The sequence below is a fragment of the Platalea leucorodia genome (genome assembly GCF_965183815.1).
Source record: "Platalea leucorodia genome assembly, chromosome: 10".
Lineage (NCBI taxonomy): Eukaryota > Metazoa > Chordata > Aves > Pelecaniformes > Threskiornithidae > Platalea > Platalea leucorodia.
Genome location: NC_138832.1, coordinates 9,242,272 through 9,269,191, shown reverse-complemented (window position 1 = coordinate 9,269,191; position 26,920 = coordinate 9,242,272). Strand labels below are relative to the sequence as shown.

Sequence of the window (26,920 nt, the reverse complement as noted above, 5' to 3'; positions counted from 1 at the left end):
TTGGCATAGAAATATTTCCAGCTGAAATGACACTAATCTGCAAACACCAAAGGGAGGGAAAAAAAGCGACCCTACTGCCTCCTCCCAGGCTGTCACACACGCACACTGCTTGAAGGCACGCTTTCTTGGCACAAGCAGCAAGCTTGAATTTTTAGTTGATGGCTCTTATCAGAGTACTTCTTTTTCACCAGGTGATCAGTCTTCTCCGCTTGCTTTAAAGCAGTGCTGATGTGGGACTTGTGTTTATTTTCCTGGGGAGAATGCTCCTGCGGAGATGGTCGCACGCCAGGAAGAAAGAGATGTAAAACAGGACTGAGGTCCTGCTAACGGGGGTGATGCATCCACTAAGGGCAGCGGAGTCAGAAGTTTCTAAGCTCGCATCCTGCAAACGATGCAGTGCTGTGGGTACCCCCTGGTCAGAGCGGATCAAACCAGGTTGGGACATTTGGAGCTGCACCTCCCTCGCTGCTCCTGAGCACACGGTGCTATTTCCAGCCCAAACCACTATGTCAAACATCGTCCATGCACTTCCAGGAGAAGTGCTTTGTGCAGCCTCCTTCCTACATCTTCCACCATCGGACACAAAATGACACACCCCATTTCCAATACGAATCGTTTCCCATCCTAAAGGCCACCATCACGCAACCAGATTCAGCTTTCCTTCCTTCCCTCCTCAAAACATTTGCAGTTCTCACTGGGATCTCAAACCCAACAGGCACCAAAAGAGGGAGAGCACCCCACATACCCAAACCCAGGCACGGGGGCTCCAGCCCTTCCACAGCCACAAAAGCCCTGGTCCTGGATTTGACCATTGCAGATGCTCATCCCCACCTGCACCCTTTTTTTCCAGCCACTTCGGAGTTTTTAAGCCAGAAGACATCCTCACATGCAGTCGGCTCCCACAGCTGACTAGTAGGGTTATGGAAGTACCGCAATTCGGCAGCGTGTGCCAGCGTGCAGCATATTTAACGTCCCACTCGATTAGCAACCGTTTTATATAAATGGTTTATTTGCCTTATTAATGTTAAAGCCACTTGTTTCCCCCGCGCTTCCACTTAGGTTATTAATCAATCTGCATTCAAGTTTTTTGCTGATTACTCTAGTGGCACAGAAAAATTCCCCAGACTCACAGAGAAAGCTTATGATATTGAAATGATTTTTTTTTTTTTTGCAAACTTGTCAAGTAGTCAAAATACACTCTTTGATACCCAAACCAAAGCCCTTTCACCTACGCTTAACAACAGCGAACTATTTTCAGTCGAGCTTTACTGCATCTGTTAACTCAGCTGCTAATCCATCTTGCAGGCGCAGGGAACGCCAGCGCACACAATACCTCAGTGACATACCTCCCTTCAACACAACAAATAATCCTAATTATTTCCATAGCGCGTACCTACAGTTACTTAAAATATCGTACACAACCGAGGTCTGTCTGGCTTCTATTTTTCCCGTTCTGCTTTGTTGACAGCTTCAGGTTCCCAAATTTACTGCCAAGAGGGTCAGGGACCGAAGAGAACAAGAGAGATTTATATCCATGTGTGTACATTAAGCCAAACGCACATTAGGAACCTTAATTTTTTATTGGAAAGAGCAACTTAGGACACAAAGAGGGCTCTTGCCTTCCACCCGTCCAAGTCCAAATTACTACCACAAAGCTCATCTTCCAGCCGATGACAGAGCCAGGGCCCTGAAGGACCGAGGCCAGGCAAATGCTGCCTCTTGAGGCCGACCTGAGTGATTTTGGGACATCCCTCCAGGGCGGGGGCAGACCAGGAGAGCCCTTCCCACGCTCCTAACGCAGTTTTTCAGCCCCAAACAACAGACAAAGACCTGCCTCCGCTCTCCGCAGCACCCCAGAGAAGCACCACCAGCCAACCGAGGTCCCCTCCTGCCTGGCTCTCCCTTGGAGGTTGGGGCAACGGAGAGCTTCAGGTGGAGGGTCCCAAGGATGAAATCCAAAAACACTCTACAGCCCATTGCAGCCCGCAACTGCGCCCTTTGCAGGTGATGTCCAAAACGAGGAGGATGCAGGATCTCACCTTTAGCGGGGTTTTAAGAGTTCATTTAAAGTTAAAACCCTGCTCACCTGAGGAAAAATACCATCGCTGCTTCATTTCCACACCACAACCAACAATTTCCTTCCCGACGGGGTGGCCTGAATACTGCGAGGTTTTACACCCTGGAAAAATATGCCATGATAGAGCGCGCTTTCATTCCAACAAACAGGATATTGAGTCAATTAGTGGCACACCAAACACAAACCAGACAGATGAAGATAACGCATTTCTGCAAACATCAAAAGAGAGAGAAACCACACAAAGACCTGAATATACAAATAAGGCAAAGGGGGAAAAAAAAAAAAAAAGAATAGTACATAATTAAACTTATTATTTAAGCAAACCTGAAGAGTAAAATAGCTCTGGTTAACTAGAGGATTCTCCCTGGCTCTAGCTAAGACAGAAACCTTCAACGAAAACCAAGAGTTGTTTCTTAATTAAAAAAACAAAACCAAAAAACCCTACTTGACAACACTGAGTGAGAACTTAGGAAATGCAAATTCTCTTTATTATCACCGAATTCTTTAGGCATGAATTAATTTTCATAACGTGTTTCTGCCTACATGCCCTAAGTGGGAGGTGTTACACAACAGACAAGTTACACTGAAAATTATCTTTGTTTTTTTCCCCACTCCTCTGGTGAGGAGGACGGATACACAAGGCACACGAGAGACTCATCTCCAGGATGGCTGAAACAGGTGGTGCCTCTGTCCCCCCATCAGCCACCAAAGAACAGCTTGAAAGCCCAACACCTGCAGGCAGTAATTCTGGGTATACATAAAGGTAAAAATAAAAGTCATGATTAAAAAAAAAAAAGCTGCATACAGCCAGCGATCAGGCTTCAGCATTCAACAGAAATTGTCCAGCAGATTTTACGGGGTAACCCCAAAAAACCCCACTGAGTATAATTTCATGCAATTAAGGGGAAGGGGCGGGGGGAGAAGAATCCATTGGGAACAGCAAATACACAGAATTACTGAAGCCTCAGGCACAAGGAACAGTAAATACAAGAGATCTGGCTGGGAGACAGTTACTTTCTTTGTGAGACGTCTCATTTTTTCCTCCAATTCCCCATTAAGAAGGCAAAACAAATCCAAAAAAATGCCTGTTTGGTTTTTTTCCACAAAGCTTTGGGCTATTTGCCAAAAAAGCAGCTTTTAACCAAAACGGATTCCGCCACACTGTCATTTGAACAGGAATATTTTTCCTTCTTAACAGCATTTTCTCCCTCCACGCTCCCCAGACCCTCTGCCGGGCACCTCCTGGGATGCTCGCCGGTGCAGGAAGGCACCACACGTGGGCAGGCAGGCGAAACAGGAGTACGCCGCTGGCAACCACTTTTCCAGTAATTTTATTTTTTTTTCTTTTCCTTTTCAAACATAGCCGATTCCAGCATCAATGCACAAAAACATGTTTCAGAGCTGCACAGTAGTTTCTTGTGAGATGCACCCAGGCTCACCTATTTGTGCCAGCAGACTGGTCATCTGCTGGCAAGTCCCAGATTTGGCAGCAGATGACCCCTGAAACCTTCAGCAATGTCATACAGCCCTAGTGATTCTGGGGATCATGCTTTTTTTGGAAAAAACCCAAACAAATGACCAAAAAAACCTCAAAAGAAGGTGTTCATGGTTTTGTAGAGGCACTCTGTCTAATAGAGATCTCCCCAATTGAGAGCTGCACAACCATGGAAAGCCACAGCTCTCCCAAATGGTGGCACCGGCACATTTTAAGGCAAGGACCACTGTGCCAAGGCACTGGTGCCGTGGCCGTGCGGTCAGCCCCTCCAAACATCCCAGCTTTCTGATGTCGCCAGCTACGCAGGGGCTTGACAGAAGTGAAGTTCTCCTGCTTGCAAAAGCAAAAACAAGCATGCACCATCGCACAAAGCGGAGCTACCATTTGCACGTATTAAAAGTGTACCAACGGGAATAGAAGTACTAAGGGCATGTGAACTGGCAGCTATGACCCAAGCAAAAATTTTAAAAAGCCCCAAAACCTAGAGATGTTTTTAATTCCTTAAATAAGAAACAAAGCTTATGAAATTCAGCCACAATTTCCTGTTTTCGACTTAAAATAAAATTAAAAAAATATCCTGGGCTTTATACAAACAATAATCTAATCTATAAATTGGAACGCAAGAGAGATGTTAATTAACTTCCAGAGAGATTAATTCTCTATTGCGGGACCCAAAACAGGCACTGCAGAACCTGCTGCAATTCTGAGACCAGCTTTACACAGAAGCAAAGGAAAAGGCAGGGGGACCACACAACACCAAGCTGCAAACAACTATTCTGAAGGGCAGCATACAAATACACAAATATCTGGAAAGTAGCAGGGTGATGTTTTTCATCCGTAAGGACACGCTCCTTCACCCTGCCTTGGGTGGTTTTGGGCAGGGAGCACAGCGAGCGGCATGCACAGGCTCGGCAGAGAGCCAGGACCAGCCAGGGCCACCCAAGAGTCCTAAGGACGTGGACAGGAGGTCTACTTTTACTCCCCTTGCTTTGACAGCAAAACCCATGCAAGTCCCTTGCTCCACGCAACTGCCAACAGCAAGGCTTGCTTCCCACCCTGCAAAGGCAGCCTGGACTTCGGACCAGAGCACCGACTCCTTATCTCCTTCCTCCTGCTGCCCTGCGTGCCACCAGCCACCCACACCACAGCACCCAGTGCCACTGAGCCCCGGGAATCCCACTTGAGGGGAGGGCAAAAGTGAGCCAAACCTCTGCACCGAGGAGAAACACTCCATTTTCTCAATTTGTAAGAGTATCATTTTCTTGGGGTTTTTTGGGGGGCAGGAGTTATGACTTCTAGTAATCAAAAGTATAAACAAAAAGATAAAAAGCTTTAAGGGTTCAGGTGTAGCAAAGTCCAGCTATAATCTAACAGTCAGCTCATGCCAGGCAATTGGGCACCCTCGCCTGCCTCTGCACATCCCCGTCGTCCCAAAGGCACCTCACAAGACAGAAAACCGTGAGCTTTGGACTGCTTCTGTCAGGAATGGCTAAAACCCGAGGGCAAGGAAGAACGAGTTCACTCAGGCAGGTTGCCCGTCCACACCTGCCGAGAGCCACGGGCGAGTGCTGCCCCATGACCCAGCCCAGCAGACCCCACAGCCACCACCGATTCCTCTCCCTCACCACTGATGCAAATAAGGAGGGGCTGCCAGGCTGATAAGCGTCTGACACCACCATTTAGAGGAGACCAACCGGGTGCAATGCTCTTTTTTCTGGTTTGGAAGAGATCAGTTTTCACCCAGCAGTAAAACATCACCGCCTAGAGCTGTGCCTGTGCTCCATCGTTGCCGGTGCGTCCTGCTGGCACCCGTGGCACCAAAGGGCATCATCCCTCCATCCGGGCCATGTGCAAACTTCACTTTCTTCCAGGCAGGGAGAAATCTTTCCCCGAGCACAGAAATACAATAAGATCCACTCTTCTGGTCTGGCCGGCCAGCTCCCTCAGGTCCCGCTTGATGGATGGTTGGCTCCAGCCAGCATTTCACGCCACTTTGGCTCACTGAGGACCAACCCTGAGGGCCTTTGCTCCCCAAATCCTCCCTTATTCAAGCCAAGGGATACCCATGGCCTTTCTGCAAGACTTGAGTAACCAGCCTGACCTACGAGGGGAGGCTAGGTCCCCAAAACACCTCTGACTGCATCATGCCTTTTCTCAAAACACACTGGCATGCAAAGTCCTTCAGTAAGAGGCCTCCTACCAGCTCAGCCCCAGGACGAGCGTTCAGCAGTTGGGGGACGTCAGCTCCCTGCACAAAGTGACAGTTGTGCAATGCCAGCAGAAAATAGAGCCCAGGCATGGCGAGAATCATTCATTTGTAGGATGTTTCCCACCAACTGCAGAAATATTTGCTCCAACAGCCTTGAAGTCTTTAAGGAAGAACTTGGGATTTGGGTTTTGTTTGGTGGGGTTTTTGGGGTTTTTTTGTTTGTTTGGGGGTTTTTTGGGTTTTTTGGGGGGTTGTTTTTGTTGTTTGTTTTGTTTTGTTTTTTACCCCCTCCTTTCGAATCCACTATTTTCCATTTCTCCATACAGCGACTAAACCAACCAAAACCTACCCAAGTCCTCCACAAAAAGACCCTAACTACCAGACTTTCCCCTTGCAGAACAGAGTTGCTCCCCGCGTGGTCACATCCTGCCGCCCCTCGTAGGACAATTAGCCTTAATCCTCGTTAGTTCTGTACGTTTCCTTTAAATCCTGTTACCGCATTCCTCCGTGCACTCGAGCGCAGCTCAGCCAGCCTCCGCCGCGGCGACGGTGACCCCACGGTGCCTCCCGGCTCCTGACCCGCCGGAGCTGCGCTGGTCCCAAGGGCTGCAACGCTCCCGGACTAATCTATCTTCACTGATTAGTTCTTAATCAGGAAGGCAGACGTGAACGAAGGGTGCAGATGAAAAGAGAAAGGGGGGAGGGGGGTTAAATAGAAAGAAAATAAAGATTTTCTTCAAGGAAAGGTTCCCTTTTGCTGCTTTAGGAGACAACTATGAAAACTTTGTCCAAGAGCAGCGTTTGAAGTCTAGCTACTTTCATATTTATAACATTTGAGTCACTCCAGAAAACCTCCGCCAAAGCAGACTGAGTTGGACTACTACATTCATTTATTTTGGAAGTTTATCCAAGCCTTGCTTAAAGATAAACAACGTGCCTGGATGTGAAAGAACATCACAGCCGGGCTGCCGGGGCGGCGGGGAGCTTCCACCCGCTTTGATAGCGCCAAGGCATGAGATGGTATCAGCGCAACCCAAACTGTACTTACCCCTTCCTGGAGAGGCATGGAGAAAGCACTGCGAAGTTACTGCTTGTCCTTGGGAGGCATTCTTGCCATAGTAACATTATGCAAAGGATTCAGCTTAGGAATCTCAGGCACAATCAAGGCATTTAGACCTGACATTAATGGCCAACAGTTAATAGGCTGGAGCTGTAATTCCTCTGTCTGGGGGCTTGGGGGTGTTTAAGCCAAATCTCTTAAAATAAAAAAAAAAAGGCAAATATATATTTGCTTATATATATATATTACATATATATACACATATATATACATATATGCGTATATATACTATATATATATATATTACAGCTGCACTATTGATCTGTTATTGAATGTAGGAAGCACCTTCCAGTCCAAAACATCCTGAAAACCGAAAGTAAAACCAGACTTTATCAGGTGTCCACTGATTCCCAAAGCCAGTACACGCATCAGTATTCCTAAATCTGTTTCCAGCAGAGACATGGGGAAAAAAAGTGACAGGTAACATCTTAATGCTCAATACTCTTTAATGCGCCCAAGGAAAACCCTCCACGAAACCAAAGTTTTACAGAGCATAATTTTCTCAAGAGCAGCACCTGCATGTCAAGACTACAAATTAGTCTTTGGAGCCTGTGACCCTCCTTTCAATTTAAAGTTTAAGGCAACACCAACACACCAAAAAGCAAGGTCTTTCTTGTGAAAAGCTGATCTGAAAACACATGGTGAACATATTGCCAAATTTGAGAGACACCCCGAAAGAGCGACGACGCGAACTTTTGGGACTTCAAATAAACAAATTTGAACTAATCAATCTGGAAAGTCTGTTTTCTATTTGTGGCTTTGGGTTTGCTGTTTTATGTTTCTTTTTTTGTCTTTGCTGTTTGTTTGCTTTCAATTACCCGGGCCCCTCTTATCCTAACCTCTAAAACTCCCTGCGCCGTGCCAACCGGGCAGTGGGCAGCGAGACACCAGAGTCGTGCAGTTGCAAATGTGAGCTGGAGGATGCTCCTTCTTCAAAAGCCACTGGTTTTGCTCTCAAATTAACTTTTTTTGGTGCGTGTCCTGCACAGCAAGGGCATGGCATTGGCAGTTTGGCGTCCTCTCCTCTGCAGCGGGGACTATTTGCTGTTTCACAGGTCATCAGGAGGTAGCAAGCAAAGCTTACCAGATGTGGGTTTTATCACCTCAAGTGGAACTACTATTTTCTTTATGGGAACCCTGGTTTTTAAGGTTTTATCAGATCACTGCAATTACAAAAGCTTCACTTACATGCTCAAAAGCTCCTATAAAACCTCTAGTTCAAGGTTTATTTGGTCTAGGTGGTTTTCAACTTGGAGGAATGACTTGCAGACACAAGTAATTTGTCCTATAAGCTTTGACTGACCAATTGCTCAGTGCGCTCAAACCGTGCCTGCCTTCTGAGCAAAATTCCATCAACTCACTGACCAAAAGATGTCTTTTAAGAATATTTAAAAAAAAAAAAAGAAAGGAAAAAAAGAGCTTGCAGCAAAAAGGAAGTTTCAATTACTTTGTGAAATCAAGCAGAAAAATTAAGATCCAAGCAAACTTTATTAGCTCTGACAAGCAAATGCTGATGCCTTTGTTTCCGATGTGCGCAAAACTTTTACTAAAGAGGGGTGCGCGTGTATGTTTTTGGGTTTGCTTTTTTTTTTTTCTTTTTAAGCCACAAAAATATGCATCCTTTTTTTACAATGTGCTTTGCTACAACAGGGTTTTGTGAAGATATTCAAACGAAGGAACTGGCACAGAGCTATCACAAAGCAGCTGATTCTTCTCTAAGCATCCACCAACATTTCCATGTGTCAATAGTACTTACAACCGCATTTATCTATGTAAAAACCCACATTAATAAGCCCTTCCCCTGCCTGCAGAGCTTGCCAAGCACAGTAACAGTGCAGATAACTTAAGAATTTAGAGCAGGTTAAGAGACTCCGGAAAAAGATACACAAAAGGCCAGATTTCCAAATGCATTTTGCATCCACGCTTTTTTTTTTTTTCCAAGACAGTTTGGCTCTTATGAAGCATTTCACATTCAGTTTGTGGTCTACGGTCCAGGGGCGACTGGAGGGGTCCGTGGAAGCACACACATAGGCAGTGGTCCGAAGCTGGCAATGCAAGGGGCTGTGGCCCCCCTGGAAATTAATTTTTAGAGGTCCCACAAGCTAAAACAGTTTGTGAGAGCTATGCTATCTACTGCCCCGCTCAGCCCTACGCCGCTCCTGCTGAACAAACCATCTCCTCCACCAGAAACCCTGACTGGCTCCCGGTCACCAGCTCCCTGAGGGCAGGTAGGCTCCAAGTTGGTGGAGAAGTTATTTCCCCCCCGCCAAGGACCAAAAAGTCTCATTTGCTTAGAAAACAAAACTCAGTCCAAGAGCAGGTCCTGGGCAGACATAAATGAGACTTCAGTTATAAGCGGAAAGTTTTCCACAAGACATTTTCATAGCAACATGGAGACCATTTTGGCACCCAAGGGAAGGCAGAGCACCGACACGGGTCCAACGCTTGCAGCTCCCTGGTTGTTCCCCCAGTTTAGCTCAGCGCAAGACGACCTTCTCAGCCTGGATGCAGGCAAAGCCCTTTCCACAGCAAGCCAGACCTACAGCATGTTGCAGTTTTGGGCCCAATGTTTCAGCCAGGAACCTCTCACAGCAGGGCAGCTTTCCAGAATAGGAGTCTGGAGGAACCACTACCATTGACCCAGAGATGCTTCTCCAGAGCATCCCAGCCACAACTCGACTTTGAGTTTATCTGCAGGAACCCACGCTACATCTCACTACACAGCTGCACACTACAAACACCCAGTAAAGCAGCAAGTTCAATGGACGCTGCATTTTTCAGCCCTGCCCACATAAGCACAGGAAGGCTTTTCTTGCTTCATCGATGACCCCAGCGATGCTGCCAACCCCTCGCTCCAGCCTACCTTCCCGGGAAGGAAGGCCACAGGTGATGTGGCTCTGCCCCACGTCTTCCCTCTGCTCATGACTGTAGAAACAATTCCTCAATTTCAGCTGGACCAGAAAGAGGCACCCATTAAAGCGGTTTCAAAAATAATTAGCTTACATCAATCTGATGCAAACCAGGGTTGGGGAAACAAGCCCAGATGAAGGGCTCTGGGAGGGACGGTCAGCAGAGCTCGATCTTGCAGCAGCTCTTCCACTGCAGCTGGAGGACCAAGGCATGCACGTGTGCTTCCCAGCTCACCCCCTCCCAGAGCTACCAGGGGCTACTGGGACACACGATGGGCTCTCTGCAGCTATCAGCTCCTGGCTTGCCAGGCCATCAGAAGAAAGGCTGCATAGGAAATTAATGAGCAATCTATGTATGTGATATTGGATGGGGGGGAAAAAAACTATTAAAAAAAACATACGCTGCTGTCTGCAGCAGGACACCACAATTTGACATGACTTTCCAATTTTAAATGTTAAAAAAACCCTCACACATGTGTTATTGCAAAAGGCCGGAAAGAACACGTTCCTCAAAGGGGACACCAGCACTGAAAACAAGGAGGTGGGTCAGATTTAAATCTAAACAGGTCCACTGCACATCCATCCTAGGGCCACTGTTTATAAGCAGAGAAAGGCAACTTTATACACAAAGATCGCACACTAGTGGTTCCTGGCTGTTCCCAGAAGAAAAGCTGCTTTTCAGCTGAACTTTCTGAGAACTGTTCGTGTAAATAAGACAAACCTCCGAAAACGTACATGGCTGAGCCTGAAGGATTGCATGGAGAAAGGCAAATAAGGGGCACAAGAGGAGACAGGGAAGTCCAGTGCCAAAAAACCCAAGGTGCAGCTTTCCCAAGACCTTTGAAACGCCCTGAAATTGGGCCACCATGCACAGCTAAGAGCCAGGGGAGGGAAGAGAGAAAGTGCCAGTGGAAATCCTCCCTCCTGCAAACGGCACAGCCCTGAGTTTAGCCCCCCTGAAAAAAAGGGGTGCAGACCCTTTCCAAGCCACGGAGAAGGAGGCATCAAGCCCAGCTCTGCTTTACCCCGGGCATGGCAGGCAGAACGTCCGCCGGGAGATGCCGCCGTGGCAGAGCCTGATGCCAGGGTCGCTGCCTCCCCACCCGGGGGCATTTACCGGGAGCAGCGGCACTGGGATGGGAGCACAGCCCCCCAGCACCGGTGATGGTCTGAACCATCCCCTACACCTCCCACGTCTCAGCTTTATCTCCCCTTAAACAAACCACCTCAGAGCTAAGACCGCAGCTGTGTTTGTAAATAAGATTTTTACCTGAAAAACGTACTTTTAAGCCTTGGCCTGCTACTCCCACCAAGCGTTACTTTTTTAACAGCCTGGGCATCTGTTGCAGAAGCCACCCAGCTCACACAAGCAGTGCACTGTGCTCAGCCAGCAAAACGCGACCTACGTCTGAAAACCCATCCCGCTGCTGGAACAGACTCCCAATGTATTCCTCAGGTCTGGAACCAGCAGCCGACCAGTATTTGTGGAAAAGGCGAGGCTGAGTAGTTTAACCTACCCTAGAAGAGGCGACGAGGAGGCGGGGAGAGAGGGGAGAAAGGATTAAGATAAGGGTATCACAAAATTAAAAATTCCTCCCTGTCCGGGACACCCTATCTACCCCGCTCTCCTTGGCGCAGCTGTGAACACGTGCCTTATCTGCCGGCAGGTTCACACGAGCACTCCTCTTCCTCCTCCTCAGGTTAGCATAGATAAATCTCAACATCTTTTCAACAATTTGCAAGCCAGCTTCTGCACCACCAAGCTTGTTTGAACAAAATCCTCCCAAGAGGGACAGCAGCATCCCAGATGAAGGACGCAGCTGCAGAAGACAACTGCCCGCAGGGAGGGCAGGAGGGCACAAGAGGCCACTTCAGCCTTTTAAGACGAGACCATCTTTTTGCTTTCCCTACCCGTCCTCCAAACACATTTCACCACATGGGCACCTGCCTTGTCGGAGCTGCTCTGCACGGGAACATGGTACCTCTCCTTCCCCACATCTAAGGTGGCTTTGCCCATCCCATACGTTGGGTGCCTCATGCTGCCCATGCAAGCTGAGCCACCCAGGCCTTGCTTCTACTTTTGCAGAAACCCTTCCCTAGCCTGGAAAAGGACCCAAAGCTTGGATCTGCCCTGCAGCCAGCAACAAACCCTATACCCACCCAGGAAGGTCTCATCCCCTCCAGCCAACACAGGGTCACATTTTTCTTAGGTATTTTGGAAAGAGCAAGTCTGGGAGACCTCAGCCCCAGGTATCACAGAGACTTTCCAACTGCAGACCTGAATTTTGATCCCCTCTCATGCGCGGCAGCTGGGCTTGTGCAAACAGCTTCAGCAGGATGGAAAAAACAACACGCCCAGCTGAAAGCACCTTATCCTACCAGGGGACAATTGCATCAAGGCTTTTGCTGACAGGCATCGAAGGAGTTTATTTTGTCTTTTTAAGCACGGCCCTGAGCAACCTGGAGGGAGGAGCGAGTGCAAACAGGACCTTTGCCATCCACCTCCCAGGCGGTACCATCCAAAATCCAGTGGTGGGAAGGTAAACAGCCCCCAGCATGCTGCAAGCCCCAGGGAAGGGATGGTTGACTAGAAGGACGGGATGCATTTACCAGTTGCGTTAGTCCTTCCCAAGCAAGGAGAGGGGCTCCCACCCTCCCCACCGCTGCTGCTGTGCCATCCCAGCACCCTCCGTCAGCAAAAACACCCTATAAAAAGTCTGCGGCTAAAAAAAAGCCCGGAGGAGACACGGGCAGTCCCTGCAGCAGGGAGGCATTTAGCAACCCGCAGGCGACACGAAGCGATGCTAGCAGGGCTGAGACAAGGCTTTGGCGCGGGGGCTGCCGTCGGTGGCATTCCTGCGTGGGCTGGGTGTCTCCAGCGGATGACCGCGGCCCCACGGGACATGGGCTGTGAGCACAGCAGCTTCCCACCGTGGGGATGAACCTGTCCCCTGGATGCACCAGGATAAAACAGGCTAAGAAACACCCAGAGAAGCACACACAGCAAAGCGGTGAGGGGTCATGCGAGTTCAGATCCACGTGGTCGGGGCACAGCCAAAGGGATAAACATAGGGACAGGGCAAAAAGCACAGAGGGGAGAGAACCAGGAGCCAGCAACTCTCCCATGGGAGCCCAAGTGCTGACCACGACCAGGTTTCAGGTGCTTTCAGTGCAGCCAGCCATCAGCATTTTTGCCCGGTCAAGACTTTCCTTATTTTAAACTCTACCTCTTTTAAAAACAAAACAAACAAACAAACAAAGTTTCCCATCCTTCACCACCAAAGGGCGAGGCAGGGGTGGGAGAAGTGCAGCCTTCCAGCCTGGACACCTTGGGACAAAAGTCCGAGCTAACACTGAAGCCCTGAAGCTTCACCCGAGCCCCCAGGTAAGAAAAACATTTTCAAGACTGTGGCAGGCTTAGGGACAGCCCCCCTCCTGCTCTCATGCTATTTTCAAACAATGACATTTTTTCCAAAATAAAGCATTTCGCAATCCTTGAGCAATCCTTTCCTTTTCCAATAAAAAGTGAAATTCTCTTCATTCTCTGCCGGTCGAGACGCACAACCACAGGCACAACCACCAGCTCTAAATCCACCCACCCCGCCGCCGGCCACGTCAGAGCCCCCTCCCCGGGCTCCCGTGCTGGGCTGGCACCAGGCAGGTCTCGCTGCACCACGAGCTGCTCACAGATGATTTGGGAAAGGTTAAATTTTAACTTGAAACTCTTCTACTAAACAGCTTGACTTGTCTTCTGAACCTAGCTCCTGTACTTGAGGGATTTCACTTAATCTATTTAACTTCCAAGTGTGTTCCTTCTGCCATAACTTGTTTCCCCAAAAAGAAATTGCTTAACATCTCAGAATATTAATATATATATTACTGAAAAGCTACAGAGCCAAAGATTACCTATTTCTCATAGCAATATAAATATATCCAGGTCCTAACAAAGGCACAGGAAAAGTAGCTCTACATCAAAACATAACCAAAGCCAATAAAGAGATTTGCTCTGAAAGAAATTAATATGAATCAAATCCCAAGGAAGCGGATTTCATGGCACAATCCTCCTATGTTAACTGCCCGGTAGTCTCCCAAACTGCCAGTCCAAAGGCAACATACAGTAACATTTACGTTCTGTGGTCACTCAGACACACATCTGGTGCAGAAGCCTGCACTTTAAAATACAAACCCATTGAAAACATTTCTGGAAGAGCTTCGCAGTTTAAAAACATCATCTAGAAACTAAGAGGGACTGAGCAATTTAATCCCAGAAGACACAGGGGCGGCCCCAGCGCACATCCCCGGATCCAGCTGGGAGAACACAAGGGGTTAAAACTCGCGGTGGGCTCATGCAGCAGGAGCATGAAGGGCCTATTTAAAAAGAAGAATCAGAAATAAGGAATTTTGCCAGTTTTTACCCCTGATAAATCCGCATTCCAGTCTGTCAGCTATCTTGTTATCCCCAGAGCTGCTGAAGTGTCTTTGGCTGTAACTATGCATGACTCCGGCTTTGAGTAATGGAAATAAAGTATGTGCGTTGCGACTGCAGCGTTCCTTTCCCAACCCCAGAAAAAGAAAGGCAGAGCAGGAGGAGATCCTAGAGCAGCTCAGGGACTTTGTTCGGAGAAGCTGGAAAGCTGCTCACACCCTACATTGGCCGCCCACCCCACCAAACCTGCCTGAGGAGGGATGCCTAGAAGTTTTAAAGGAGATGCCAAGTTTTGGCCAAATACAGCAGCTTTTATTGTCTGCAATAACAAACAAATAAATACTCTTCCAGATTCACAAGTCCAGTTTAGCTGGCAATTCATACCCGGCAAACATTTGGAAGCAGTATTGTAAAATTAAACAAAGCTATCATTTACAGGAAACCCTGCCTCGAGTACAAATTATAGAGTTGTTAAGTTTATCTGGCAATGCCTTGCCCCTGAGTGCTATATAATTATTCCTAAATCTTTCAGGAAAGAATGCAAATATTTTAAAGCCGTAATTCACTGACAAGGAGGAAGTCTCCTTTAACCTTTTATGCATATTTTGATACCTAGAAATTAACCCCTACTCGCCACAACTATTTTTCAGTATCCTATTGAGCCGGCTGGCCGGTGAGCTGGATGGTCCCTGGTTTCGGCAAGGCTGGCAAAGGCTGGCCAGGAGCACCAGGCTCACCTGGCATCCTCGCCCGCTCACAGACTGTGTTTTCAAAGCAGCTTCGGAGCTGGTTTGGAGCAGCACCGTGCCAGCCAGGCTGCTCCCCGCACAGGAGCCTTCCCGGTAAGGGAGGTTTCAGGCTGCTGAAAAGGCTGGCTGTTCTCACGGGGGTTATGGCAAAAAAAGTGGTATAAAGGAGCCTTTAATAAAGCGGAGGGTTGAGTTATGCGGAGTTTTGCTAGCTAGGCGCCTGCCACCGGGATCTCCACGTCCCTTTGGCGGGCTGGATTCAACAGGGCTGAAGCAGCCCTGAGCCCCATCCCTTCAAGCCTTTTCTACCCATCAAGCCATGGCTCTCCAACCAACCCCAATTAACTCACATTAATTAGCAGAAGCCAAGTGGCCAAGAGCAGTCCACCTTCCCCACCCCACCCCACCCCAAAAAAAAAAAAAAGTTCTGCTTTGCAAAGAAGAAGAGGGTCAGCTCATCCTCTGCCTGGGCCCTCCCTCCAGCAACCAAGCCCTTCATCTACCACTGGCAGCACATCATTTGGGGTATATTTCTAAAGAAATAGTCACTTGCAGCCGAAGGGGAGAGGGTGTGCATCCCCCAGGACAGGCAAGCGGCACCTCACGCAGCCCCCCACCCTCCCGACAGCACCCACTGCCCCGCGGGGACTCATCCTGCTCTGGAGCAGTGCTGCGCTCGCGGGGTCAGCTATGCTGGCTGTGCCCTGCCTGCCAGCACTCGGCTCTGCTGTCAGCGCTGCTCTGAAGCCATAGCACATCTGCTATTAACCTTAAAGGAAAAAAAAAAAAAAAAAAAACAAAACCCAACAAAACAACACCCAACCTTACCTTTTCAAAAGGTAGCGCTCATGCTATTGTATTCTCCTCCCGGTGACATTATTTATTTAATAAGAGCTCAGCAGTGGGTGTTATCCCCCAGCGCTACCCGGCAGTTTCTCGGCACCGCTGCTCAGATGGCAGGATGCTGCGGGAGGCAGGCGCTGGCAGCCTGTCGTACAGCAACGCCGCCGCTCACAATTACTCAGACATCAGCAGCACACAAGTTCTGTATCAAGGTTAGGCTGCCGCAGTTAATCCGGTAGCTTCGTATACACAAACAATATCCGTGATGCACATCAACCGTCACAGATCAGGGCTTCTGATACAGTGGAACTTGGAGGCGAAAGGACCTGGCTTCTTCCTCCTGCTGGAAGCAGGTCTGTGGATTCTCTTCCTTGCTAACAGCTAAAACCAAGAGGTTTTAAATATGAAGATGAGCACTGTACTGAGAAATCACCCAAAATGGATTTAAACCCAACTCCGCTAAGATGCTACGATGCTCCAAACTGCTACGATGCTCCAAACTGCTACGATGCTCCAAACCGCTACCTGGGTCTTCCAGAAGTTCTCCCAGCGACACAAGCCCCCTTCGAGCCCTCTCCTTCGCAGTGACAAGTTGTGAGCGTTCCTCGGTGCTCGGAGCCGGGGAAGGGAGGCCAGGTGGGCTTAAAGCCCTCGCGCCACCTCCTCGCCCCGGCGCGAGCCCGCTGCCATGCTCAGGGAGCGGGGAGGCTGGAGCATGTAAAACCAAAACAGCAAGCGACTGCACTAGAAGAAAGCAATCTCATTATGAGAGCTAATGAAAGCAAACCACAATTATTATGTAAACAGCTCTGAACCATTAGCAGACGCTATCAAAGCCATTTTTCCCCCCACTGAGAAGAAAAGTATACGGTCCTATGGCACCCTCAGCTCCGTCTCTGAACTGAGCCAAAACTCAAGGGGAAGCCTGTTTGTTTTCCTCCAGTCCAAACCAAACCAGTGGCACCACTCTGACCTCTGATCTGCGTGCTGGGTTTCTGCCAGCCGCCCGCTCCCGGTGCCTCTGCCCTGGCAGTGGGGCATTGCCACTGGTGCCTCACTGCCTCATCCCACCGGGCACCCCGTGCTCCCCCAAAACTGCCAGCCACCATGCTTTAGAAACCCAAAGGTTGGGAGGTGGGCAAAAAAAATCCACCCTGCACTACTCAGAGCAAAGGTAAAGCCTGCCCAGGTGCCCGCACGTACCTGGCAAGGGAATTATTTTCCATCAGGCTTACAATTGTGCTGGTTTCTTTGATCACATAAATGCCCTGTCCTCCCATGGGAAGAGGCCAAGGAAAGCCAGGGAGGGTGCCGGAGGTTATTCTTCCCCCTTACTGCTGTCATGCCAAGTCTCTCCCTATCACAAATTTCTTTCTAATAGCACCCACCAGAGCTGGGTGAAGCTGCTTGCTCTTTAATCTTCCAGGGGGCAAAGTCACCTTTAAAACAAACAAGCAAGCAAGCTCCCTTGTAAAGAAGACGCTGCCAGCCAGTTGGCTCTAAAGACACGCCAACAAGATCCTCATGTTTGTAGGAAAAGCAAAAAACTGCATTTCAGCCCAGTAAAAATCCTGGCTCCATCTTTATGTTCCAAGAATGCTGAATCAAAACAGGCTCTGCTCTTTAAAAAGAGGAGAGTACAAAGAAGCAAAAAGTTTGTATTAAAACCCATGTAATCTTTTTAAAACACCGTTATTAGAACCTGTAGCACCAGCCAAGAGTGATTTATCACCCCCTGTCATCGCAGCCTGCAACACAGAGCTTTTTATACCAAACTGTCAATGCTACCAAGCTAAAGCCCCAGCTCATAATTTCTTAAAGCTGGCCCTCCGCTGCCAACAAATCCTCTAAAACCCTGGGATTTGGGGGTCCAGGGCACCGGTGCTTCTCCATCAGAGCCGCTGCCGGGGGACCGGCCGCGCAGGGCGATGCGACCCAGCGCCAAGCATCCAGCACGGGCTCTGCACGGTGCTTCGATGCAGGAGGATGTTATAGGTCAACGCAGGTAAACGATTCGCCAAGGGTTATTTCGGCTTCTTTCAAAAGGAAAGTCAACGGGCCGTAAAGGCTTTAACTACATTTTCCGGCGGGAGCACATCCCTTCGAGGGACGTACCATGAGGTGCCCGGTTTTCACAGGGCGAGCAGTCAGGGCTCTCTGAAAACCAGACACCCTGACATTTGGGGTTTTCCTGTGAAGTTGTTACTCTAACACACCCCAAATCACCAGTAATTTCTAGAATAGCACTACAAACCACAAGAGGTTAAACTGACTGCACATTGCTTAAACTAACCTAAGTGTGACCCCTGGAAAGGAACAGCTATTGGATGTTGTGGTTCTGTAGAAACTCAATTACCAAAGCCAATTTCCTATGAGCATTTTTAAAAAAAGAAGGAAAAAAAAAAAGCAGCAACAATGCTGACAATGTGTAAGGGCCACATATTTTCACCTCCCGAAAGCTGCAGCCTCGCCTGTATAAGAGCAGTTCCTGTTCCCACAAAAATGTTGAAACATATTTTAAACATTTCATCATTGTTTGCTCCCATCTGAATTTGCTTAAAATCCAGACAATTCTCAACTTCTAAATTGGAAACATTAAGAGAAATACTCCTTCGAAATCCTTCGCTCAGGGCAGCTCCTCTCTGCTGTCCATGTACCTTTCCTACACCAAAACCATCAGGGAGAGAAGTCCCTACAGGATACTCACACAAATCCATCGGCCACCAATGGTGTAAGCCACAGAAAATATGAGTAGAAAGGCGGAAAACGAACAGATTTTATTATTCTGCTTAAAAAATGAACAACAAGAAAAGAGTGCTTCCTAAGAGTGCTTTTTTTGGGGTGGGAGGAAAAATCAGGCAGTGCTTTACACTGGGAAAGAGGCACTACAATCCTAATTTCATGTTAAAATCAACACTGGGCAGCCCTTAATGAAGGCCGATCCCATCGGTAGGTACCCCCCACGCACACTTTTTAAGCACCATCTCCATCCTTTCAAGCACCGCGCTTTGCCGGTGGGGTGACGCACCGCTGCCCTTGGGGACCACCACCCCTTCCCCATCCCACCTCATCCCTCTCCCAGGCCCCACAGGGACATGAGACGTGACGGACCACAAGGCACGAACCGGCAGGGAAGATGCCTGCGCTGGCCATGGCTGTTTGCAAACAGAAAATGGTGTCCTAAAAAAAAAAAAAAAAACCATCATAGCCGCATTCTTGCGAGGGCAAAGCCTGTGGACAGCCCACGTGGCTGCCACCAGCCCCACGCATGTGAAGCCTCCGACGCCTCCTCACCGGCTCCCTTCTTCCTAACGTGCTGCTTTTATCTGAGCACCTTTCCTGAACCAGAAAGCTGTAAAGGAGAAGAAAATCCCCAGGAACAAACACGGCGCTTCAGCTGCAGCCTCCGCAGGGCCGCACGCATGCTGCATGGGCAAAGAAAAACACAGATGGCCCGAAATCTCTGCTGGAAAGGCGAAATAGTTTCATGAAACACTAAGGAAAGTCTTTAACAAAGCAGGAAGCAGGTAAGACGGGCTACAACAAAGTCATTCTCTTTTAATTAAAATGCTTGGCAATTAAAAAAATAATACAAGCAGCAGCTTTCTTCCCAAGATGCACAAATCCCAGCAAACAGCACAAACTGCCCATTCCAGGGCACTGGCGGGGTTTGCTATGGGGCATCTTGGAGCACACAAGGTAATTTAGGGAGCAAGGGAGAAATTTAAGAGCTTTCCCGGGCCCTCGAATTGCTTAGCAATGGGAGAAGGAAGTTATCTTCATAATCTCAAAAGAAAGAGAAGGCAGGAGGAATGTGAGGAATGCGAGGAGGTTATTGCCCCGGAGACCGGAGCTGGCAGCCTGACCTCTTTGGCTAACAAGAATTTCCTTGCCCAAAAAAAAAAAAAAAAAAAAAAAAAAAAGCAGAACAAAAGCAAGGAATCGCAAGGAATCAGTTCGAGAGGGTAGCTCCTCTTCTGGGAGGAGGCGAAGGATTTGGAGCAGACGGCATAATCCTGATGCTTCATCCCATGGTTTGAGGAGGAGAGCAGGAGGGAGATATTGATGGAGCCCTGCAACTCAACACACACGTGCACATCCATGGAAGTCCCGTGGTGAGCACCTCTCTGCTTATCAGGGGAACGGCTACGGGTGGAGGCGAGAACCACATGTCCGTCACCTCTTGAGAAGCACTGGCAGCCCTTCTCCATCCACACACGCCGGCTCTGGGGCACTGCCAGGGTTGGCAACCCATTGCACATAACCAGGACGGTGGGGTCTGCACGAGCCACCAGCCAGCACCACAGAGCAGGCTAAGACCATGGACACCACCCCCCTGAATAACCTGGGACCCTTCCAGCCTCCTGACAGAGGTCCTGGGCAGACGCTACCTGCGCCTCCAAGACAGAAGATGCTTGTCTGGGACCCTCTCCCATCAGAGCCATCTCACACCTATTGCTCGCACGCAGCAGCGATGCTTCAGCCTAAACTTCCTTGGGTCCACAGGTACCGCGGATAAATACCGTGGTGGAGGGAAGAGGCACAGACCTGAGGCAAACTCAGTGCCTCGCTGCCGTGCCGGCCTTGCTCTGCTGCCGTTTTAGCGAGAATAAAAAGTCTGTTGACATTCGAAAGCCACAGAAAATCTCCCTGAAACTACAAAACAGTACTGAAAACATTGTGCAGCTCAGGCCTCCTGCACAATGTACACACTTCTATTCAGCCTCTTAAAAAACAGCTACATGTCTAAGGAAACATCTGATAATTAAGGCAATTTTAACAATAGATAATAATTTGACTATGAATTGTATGGAATGTAATGACTGCTTATTCTGGCAGAAAAAACAGAACTTTCTATGAAGTGTCTGCCAAGGAAAACGATACTCCCACTCAGCCCGGACCACTGCAAGCAGTTGCTGCTAACCACATGCTTCACGCTGCCGGCTGCTAGGACACGGCGTGCTGCTGCAGTCGAACAAAACCCCGCGCTGCAGATTTACAGAGAGAAAGAGTCCCAGGCGAGCGGCGGCCGGAGCCGTGAGTCAGCCGGGGGCCGCCGCCGGCTCTCGCCAACACTCGCCAAGGCACCCAGCCGCCAGCGCCGGATGCCGGGGCACTCGCCGGTGGCCTGCGGGCGACTCGCATGCTGCCAGCTCCCCCCTCCCGCTGTTTCCAGTTGCTAAATGACATTAGAAGCAGCTAAAAATACTTCAAGCAATTCTCTCATTTACTTTTCCATGCCAGCACTTTCCTTTGCCATGAGGACGTTCTCCAACGGTCACTTCCCCACCCATGGGTGGTCAGGCAATCGCTCCATTAATGCACGCCGGGCAGGAGAAACCACCCTCCCCACCAGGGACCACTGCCTTCGCTGGACAAGAGTCATTGCAAGCAGCTACAGCTGGTGGCCAGGTAGCTCCACACCTTGAAACGGATGGTGAGGAGGACCAGGTATTATCTGGTACTTCTCATACCTCAACGAGCCCAGGAGCCGTCTTGTGCAAACTGACTGCAACAGGCTCAGCAGTGCCAGACAGCACGAGTAACGCAGTCCTGGACGAGATCCAGAAACGATTTCTCGGCTGGAAGAGGCCACATGGAAGAGAAGCACGTGAAAACTAGAAAAGCGTTCGCTGAACTTTATACATAAAACAGCAATGCCAACAAAGCAACTTTCCCAATCGACCGAGGTGGCACATCTGGGCGATGCATCAGCCATGGCACCCGGCTGACAACCACAAACACGCTGAGGCCGAGCGAGCAGCAGGACATCAGGGCACCCCTGCCAAAGTTACTTTGGGCAAAATCCCACGAGTCAAAAAATCAAGTGCCAAGTGAGTTCCTCTGTCACGGTGAAAGAACCACTCTCCATCGCTCCCAACAAATGAATGCAGCTATTCCATTAATTTGGTTTAAACAGAGAGAAAGATTACACCGAGCATCTTTACTAAGACTGAACACGGAGTACTGCTTGTGCCCAGCTGCCTGCAAAGGCAGGCTCCAGGCTCGCGCTGTGCTCTCCAACAGGGCGTCTCGCACTGGAGCCTGCCTGCAAGCCACCACGAAAGCAGGACTGCAGTGCCAGCGAGGGAAGGCATGACACTTCTGCAGGAAATTCGCAGGTTAACTGATAATGCTTTCCACCAACAGGCAAGATTTTTTTTTTCTTCTCCCTTTCAATCCAGGAAAAGAAACATCTATTTCTTCCAATTAGCAGGAAAAGGGAAGGAATTTCCATCCGTTTAACACCTGAGGGCAAGAAGGAGCCTGTTGAAAGAAACGTTGGGGTTTCTTGTTTTTAAATCACAGCCACCTACTGTGGGTCTCCGGATGCCACCGACACCAGCTCGCTTTGCATTTCGTTCTGCAGCCGCACCAGACCAACCGGTGTCAGCGGCCCCTGCAGACGGTCACTGCCGGGGAGTTTTGCTCCATCACCACCACAGCCCCGAGACACGTGGGTTCAATACGGAATGATACTTTCCAGGTAGCGCTTGAACAAAGTGAGCAGCCACAGGCTGTAGGACCAAGACCTTCCCGAGATGGGCCCTTTCCTCAGGAAACTTTTAAAGTCATCTTAAAACCAGTTACAGGCTGGTGCTCTCCCCACGCTGCCTACTATCTAGAGATTTTCAAGAGTCAAGTTTCACAAACCAACCATCTACATCAACTCTACGCAAACACTGATCTCTCCACCAAGGGCAGCAAGATTGCATCTCACCACTGTCATGTGCTTTGCAACCTATACATCAAAGGGCTATAGGTGCAGAAGCTACTAACAACCTCTTGGATACAACGCAGTACCAATGGGCCACGACTTCCGAGAAGTTTTCTAGCAACAGTCTGTCTTTATACCTCTAACACCAAGTTAACATAAAAGGAAATAATTTCTATATGTTCCACACTACAAGTGACACATTATACACTTCTTGCCAAGCAAGCAATGAGTTGACCAGCTGCACACTTCTTTCAGAAATGCTTATGTATTTCAGCAAGATATAACCTGCCATTTATGCATATTCTAATTACATCCCAAAGCTGGTCTAAACAAATATTAAATTGAACTCCTAGATAATTATGGACAAGCAATAGCCATTTAATGTGACTGAAATAGCAATGATACAGATAAAAAGATTGCTGGAATGGGCCCTTTCTTGAGAGAAAAAAAAAAGTTGCACACACCTACTGCTCCAGGAGAAGATAAACGTGGCAAAAAAGTCCACGTGAGATGCTGCTAAACCCTGAGTGACTCCTGTGCCCACCCGGCGGGGATGAGTTTCACTTGCCGTCACGCAGCCCGGTGCAGAGGCACATCTGCCCACGCTGCCCGGCTGCTTCGCTGCGGCAGTTCAAGGCCAACGTTTCGTAGGATCAGTAATCCCGCTTTGACAGTAAAGAAGTCATTACGCTTACAGAAACTAATTTGCCACAGCTTTTAGGACACCTTTTTGGAAAGGTGATAGGAAGTTTCTGTCTGTGCCCTGTGATCTAAAGCAGTTCTGTAGGAGAACGGGAGAATAAAGCACAATCCACCAAACCGGTACAAAAATCTACAGCAGAACTTCACAGACTTCAGGCTTGAGCTCATGCCAGTACAGCATGTTTCCGTACGTTATCCCATCAGCATCGCAGCCTGTTGAACCCTCTCCAACCTGTTCTCCGCCGCGGTTTAGCAAGCAGAGAGGGGCTACCAAACAGAAATCACCAGCTTCCACCATCACCCCAACGGGATACTCGTCCAAACACACAGCTCTTTCCCACACACATTTATCTGGTTCTCACCGATTAGCCAGGCTCCAACTGCCTTTCCAATTCACTTCCCCACCTGAAGGAAAACACACGGCTATCACCTGAAACGCCAACTGAAATCACAGGTTTGGCAAGCAACTGATTTTTCAAGACACAATGCAGACCACGGACCTTTCGCCCTGGTGTCAGACCTCAGCCTCCAGCACCATCACGGGCTGCGTCTCCCACCCAGCTCGCAGCACCCCGGCTCCCTGTGCCGACCCCGCAAAGGCAATGGCAGGTGAAGCCCCGCACGCTCAGAAAGCCAAAAACCAGCAGCGGGGTGAGCGGTTACCACCTGCCCGTCCGCGTACGCCAGCTGAGCGGCGAGAGAGGGGATCCGGAGCCTCTAAACACAACGCACACCAAAACCACATGTATTTGCAGGGGCAACGTGAAACTGCAGCAGGTGTAGCACCCCACTCGAGGTTTAATCTTAAGTCGCACTTGAGGTACACCACGCTTTAAAGCTGTACACAACACACCTCCTTTAAAGATTTCCACCATCCTCTCCGAAAACACCCTGCAGGGCAGGATGACATTTCAAATGTAACTTTGCAAGACCTGTTGCTTTCCAAGCAAGGCCAGACACACACTCCCTGCACCCCTGGAAAGGCAACATAACCCAGCGGATATTTTCAGCGTGTCATTGCTGAAAGCCCTTCTTTTGTAAAATAATCTTACCTCGCTCATCACATTTCTCTGACCCCTTATTTCAAAAGCACAGGGTCAAACAGACAACAGCTTTAGAGCCTCAGATGGAAGCCCTGTCAGCAGGACCTACTCCCAACATCCCCCAAAGCTCATCAAGTCATCTTAAACAACAACAAATAAAATAAGGATTAGGTCAAACCTTCTGGACGTACGAGGAAGCCTGCTCACGCCCCGATCCTACACCAACGAGGGCTGGACTCAACTCAAATCCCAGCCTATTTATTAGAGACCATTTTACGAAGCAGGGAGGGTGAAGGGGAGAGAGCATTTTAACTGCAACCAGTCAGACGTTTCTCATTAAAATATTTCTTGGAGAAGTAAACGCACCCGCAATTTTATTCAAACAGATGTAGGCTAAACACATATCATTAGTCTGACAATATAAAAGCGCTGAAATCATTTTAGTTTTGTCAGTGAAAAGGATAATGTATGCATATCTGGAGGGCACACCAATGGTAAAGATTACCCCCAGCTTCTATCTTAGCCGTCTAAAGGTATTTACTTGGGGTCTGTCTGTGTTGTGACAGTGTCCTAGACCGAAATGAATGCCTCTAACACTCCACATTTTTGAGCCATTCAGTCATGCATTTTTGTTATTGTTGAAAGTAGTGCGAAATTGCAGTGCATGAGCTGGAGTCCTTGGTGGTCTCCGAGGATTCCAGCTAAAAAGGCACTTCCTTTGTTCCGCGGAGAATGCGGTCCAGTAGGTCATTCAGGAGGGGAAATAAAAGCAGCGGCCCTGGGAGGGAGATGAAGGATGAAACAAAAAGAATAAAATGTTTTGGGTGGGAGCACATTAGCTACCATTTCCTACTGCTGCCGGCTGCGAGCACTCCTGTCCCCTGGATGCGCAAGTGCCTCGGGACGAAGGTGGAGGGAAGAAAGAAAAAGAAAAAAGGGGGGGGGGGGGGAGAAACCCTTTCCCCGCGCCTTCGCCAGCCGGCCGCCGGGCAGCGGCTCCTGGGGCGGGACGGGGCCGCCCGCCGCCGCGCTCCCCCGCCGGGGAAAGGCGGCCCAAGGGCGGGCAGCGCCCGCGCCGCGCCGCTCCGCCCGCCGGGCGGCGGGGAGCCCGGCCGGCAACAGGCGCGGTCCCGCCCGCCGCCCCGGGCTCCGGGCTCCGGGCAGCCGCCCCGGCTCCTTCCGAGCGCCCCGGCGAGATGAGCGCCGAGCTCCGGGGGGGCGAACCGAACCCAGCTCCGGGGGGAGCCGGGCCGGGGGCGGCACAAAGGCGGCGGCGACGATCGCGACTCACCGCTGATCTCGTGGCTGGGCGCTTCGCTCTGGCTGAAGCCCTTGGCGGCGTAGAGCCTCCGCACTTCGGAGCAACTTTTGGCGCGGGGCTCGGCGGCCAGCAGCAGCGGCAGGCTGAGGGCGGCTAAAGTGCAGAGGAGGGGCGGCAGGCAGCCGCGCCGCCGCGGCATGGTGCGGGCGGGCAGGGGCCGCCGGGGCCGGGCGAGAGCGCCCCGAGGCCGGAGCCGGCCCTCCGCCGAGCCTGCCCCGCCGCGCCGCGCAGGAGCCGCGCCCGCTGCCGTGCACCCCGCTCCGCCGCGGCTCCGCTCCGCTGGCCCGGCGTGCGGCGGCGCTCTGCAAACTTGGCCCGGCAGGAAGCACATGGGGTGGAGGAGGAGGAGGAGGAGGAGGAGGAGGAGGAGGGAGGCGGGGAGGGCGGCAGCCAAGCAGGATCGCGCAGGGCCGGGACAAGCCTCTGCAGCCCCCGGGAAAATCAGGAGCTGGGATCCGCCCGCCCAGCGAGGCGGGGCGGAGCCCCGCGCTGCCCGCCCGCCCTCCGCGCCGCCGGCCTGGCCCCGGGCGGGCTCCCCTTCCACCGCTGCGCCCGCCGCCGGCGGGGAGCCCGGCCCGGGCCCCGGCTCTGCCCGCAGCCCAGGGGACTCCCAGCTCCTCGCCTCCCAGCAGGGCTGGCCGCAGCCCGGAGCCGGGGCTGAGCACCCCCCGGCCCGGGGAGTTCCCACCCGGCATCCGCGCTCCCATCCAAAGTGCCCCGCCGGGGAGAGCGAAATCCCCTGGCAGGGGTTGGAAAGGGCTGGGCTGGCTGTTCCTCCTTAACTGGAGGTGTAGATGGTTCAGCTCTGCTCCAGGTTTAATAGGTTCACGAAGCTGATGAATTTTGACATCGCTGTGACAGGTTTGAACTATGTGCATGAAAGACTCGTCAAAACCGACTGGTTTTTCACTGATCTTCTGTTTCCAAGAGTTTGGCAGGACAGAGAGGAACACAGACACCAAAATGCTCTGGCCACTCTTCCTCCTTCATTCTCCAGCCCTGCACACAGACACATGCATAGATGTGAACAAGCCCCACTAAACCCTAAAACCAGCGGTTTAAGAGCAGCAATTGCTGCTTGCTTCTGTTTACTGAAAATCACAGAAATAGTACGGCAAGAACAACAGGCACTGTCACAATTTCACGGAGCTGTAATGTCACTTAAAGGGCCTGCTTCAGGAGACCTCGCTCCCTATCTGGCACGGTGAGGTCTCAGTGTCCGTGTGCCCTGGATGCAGATACTGCACAGGCAGCTCTGTCCTGCTGCAGCGTCCGTGTGTCTGCGCCCGGTGCTGTGTCTCGGCACAG

General features: G+C 50.2%; 1 protein-coding gene across 1 annotated transcript in view; it reads right to left on the bottom strand.

The window, feature by feature from the left end:
• Positions 1 to 25,943, bottom strand: part of GPC4 (glypican 4) — a gene marked incomplete at its 5' end in the record, with an annotated part of 68,429 nt that extends 42,486 nt beyond the window's left edge. Inside the window, one exon of the mRNA XM_082322979.1 lies at positions 25,583 to 25,943. Within this exon, the coding sequence (XP_082179105.1) occupies positions 25,583 to 25,943 (361 nt within the window). The remainder of the gene's footprint in view (positions 1 to 25,582) is intronic.
• Positions 25,944 to 26,920: the final 977 nt, after the last annotated feature.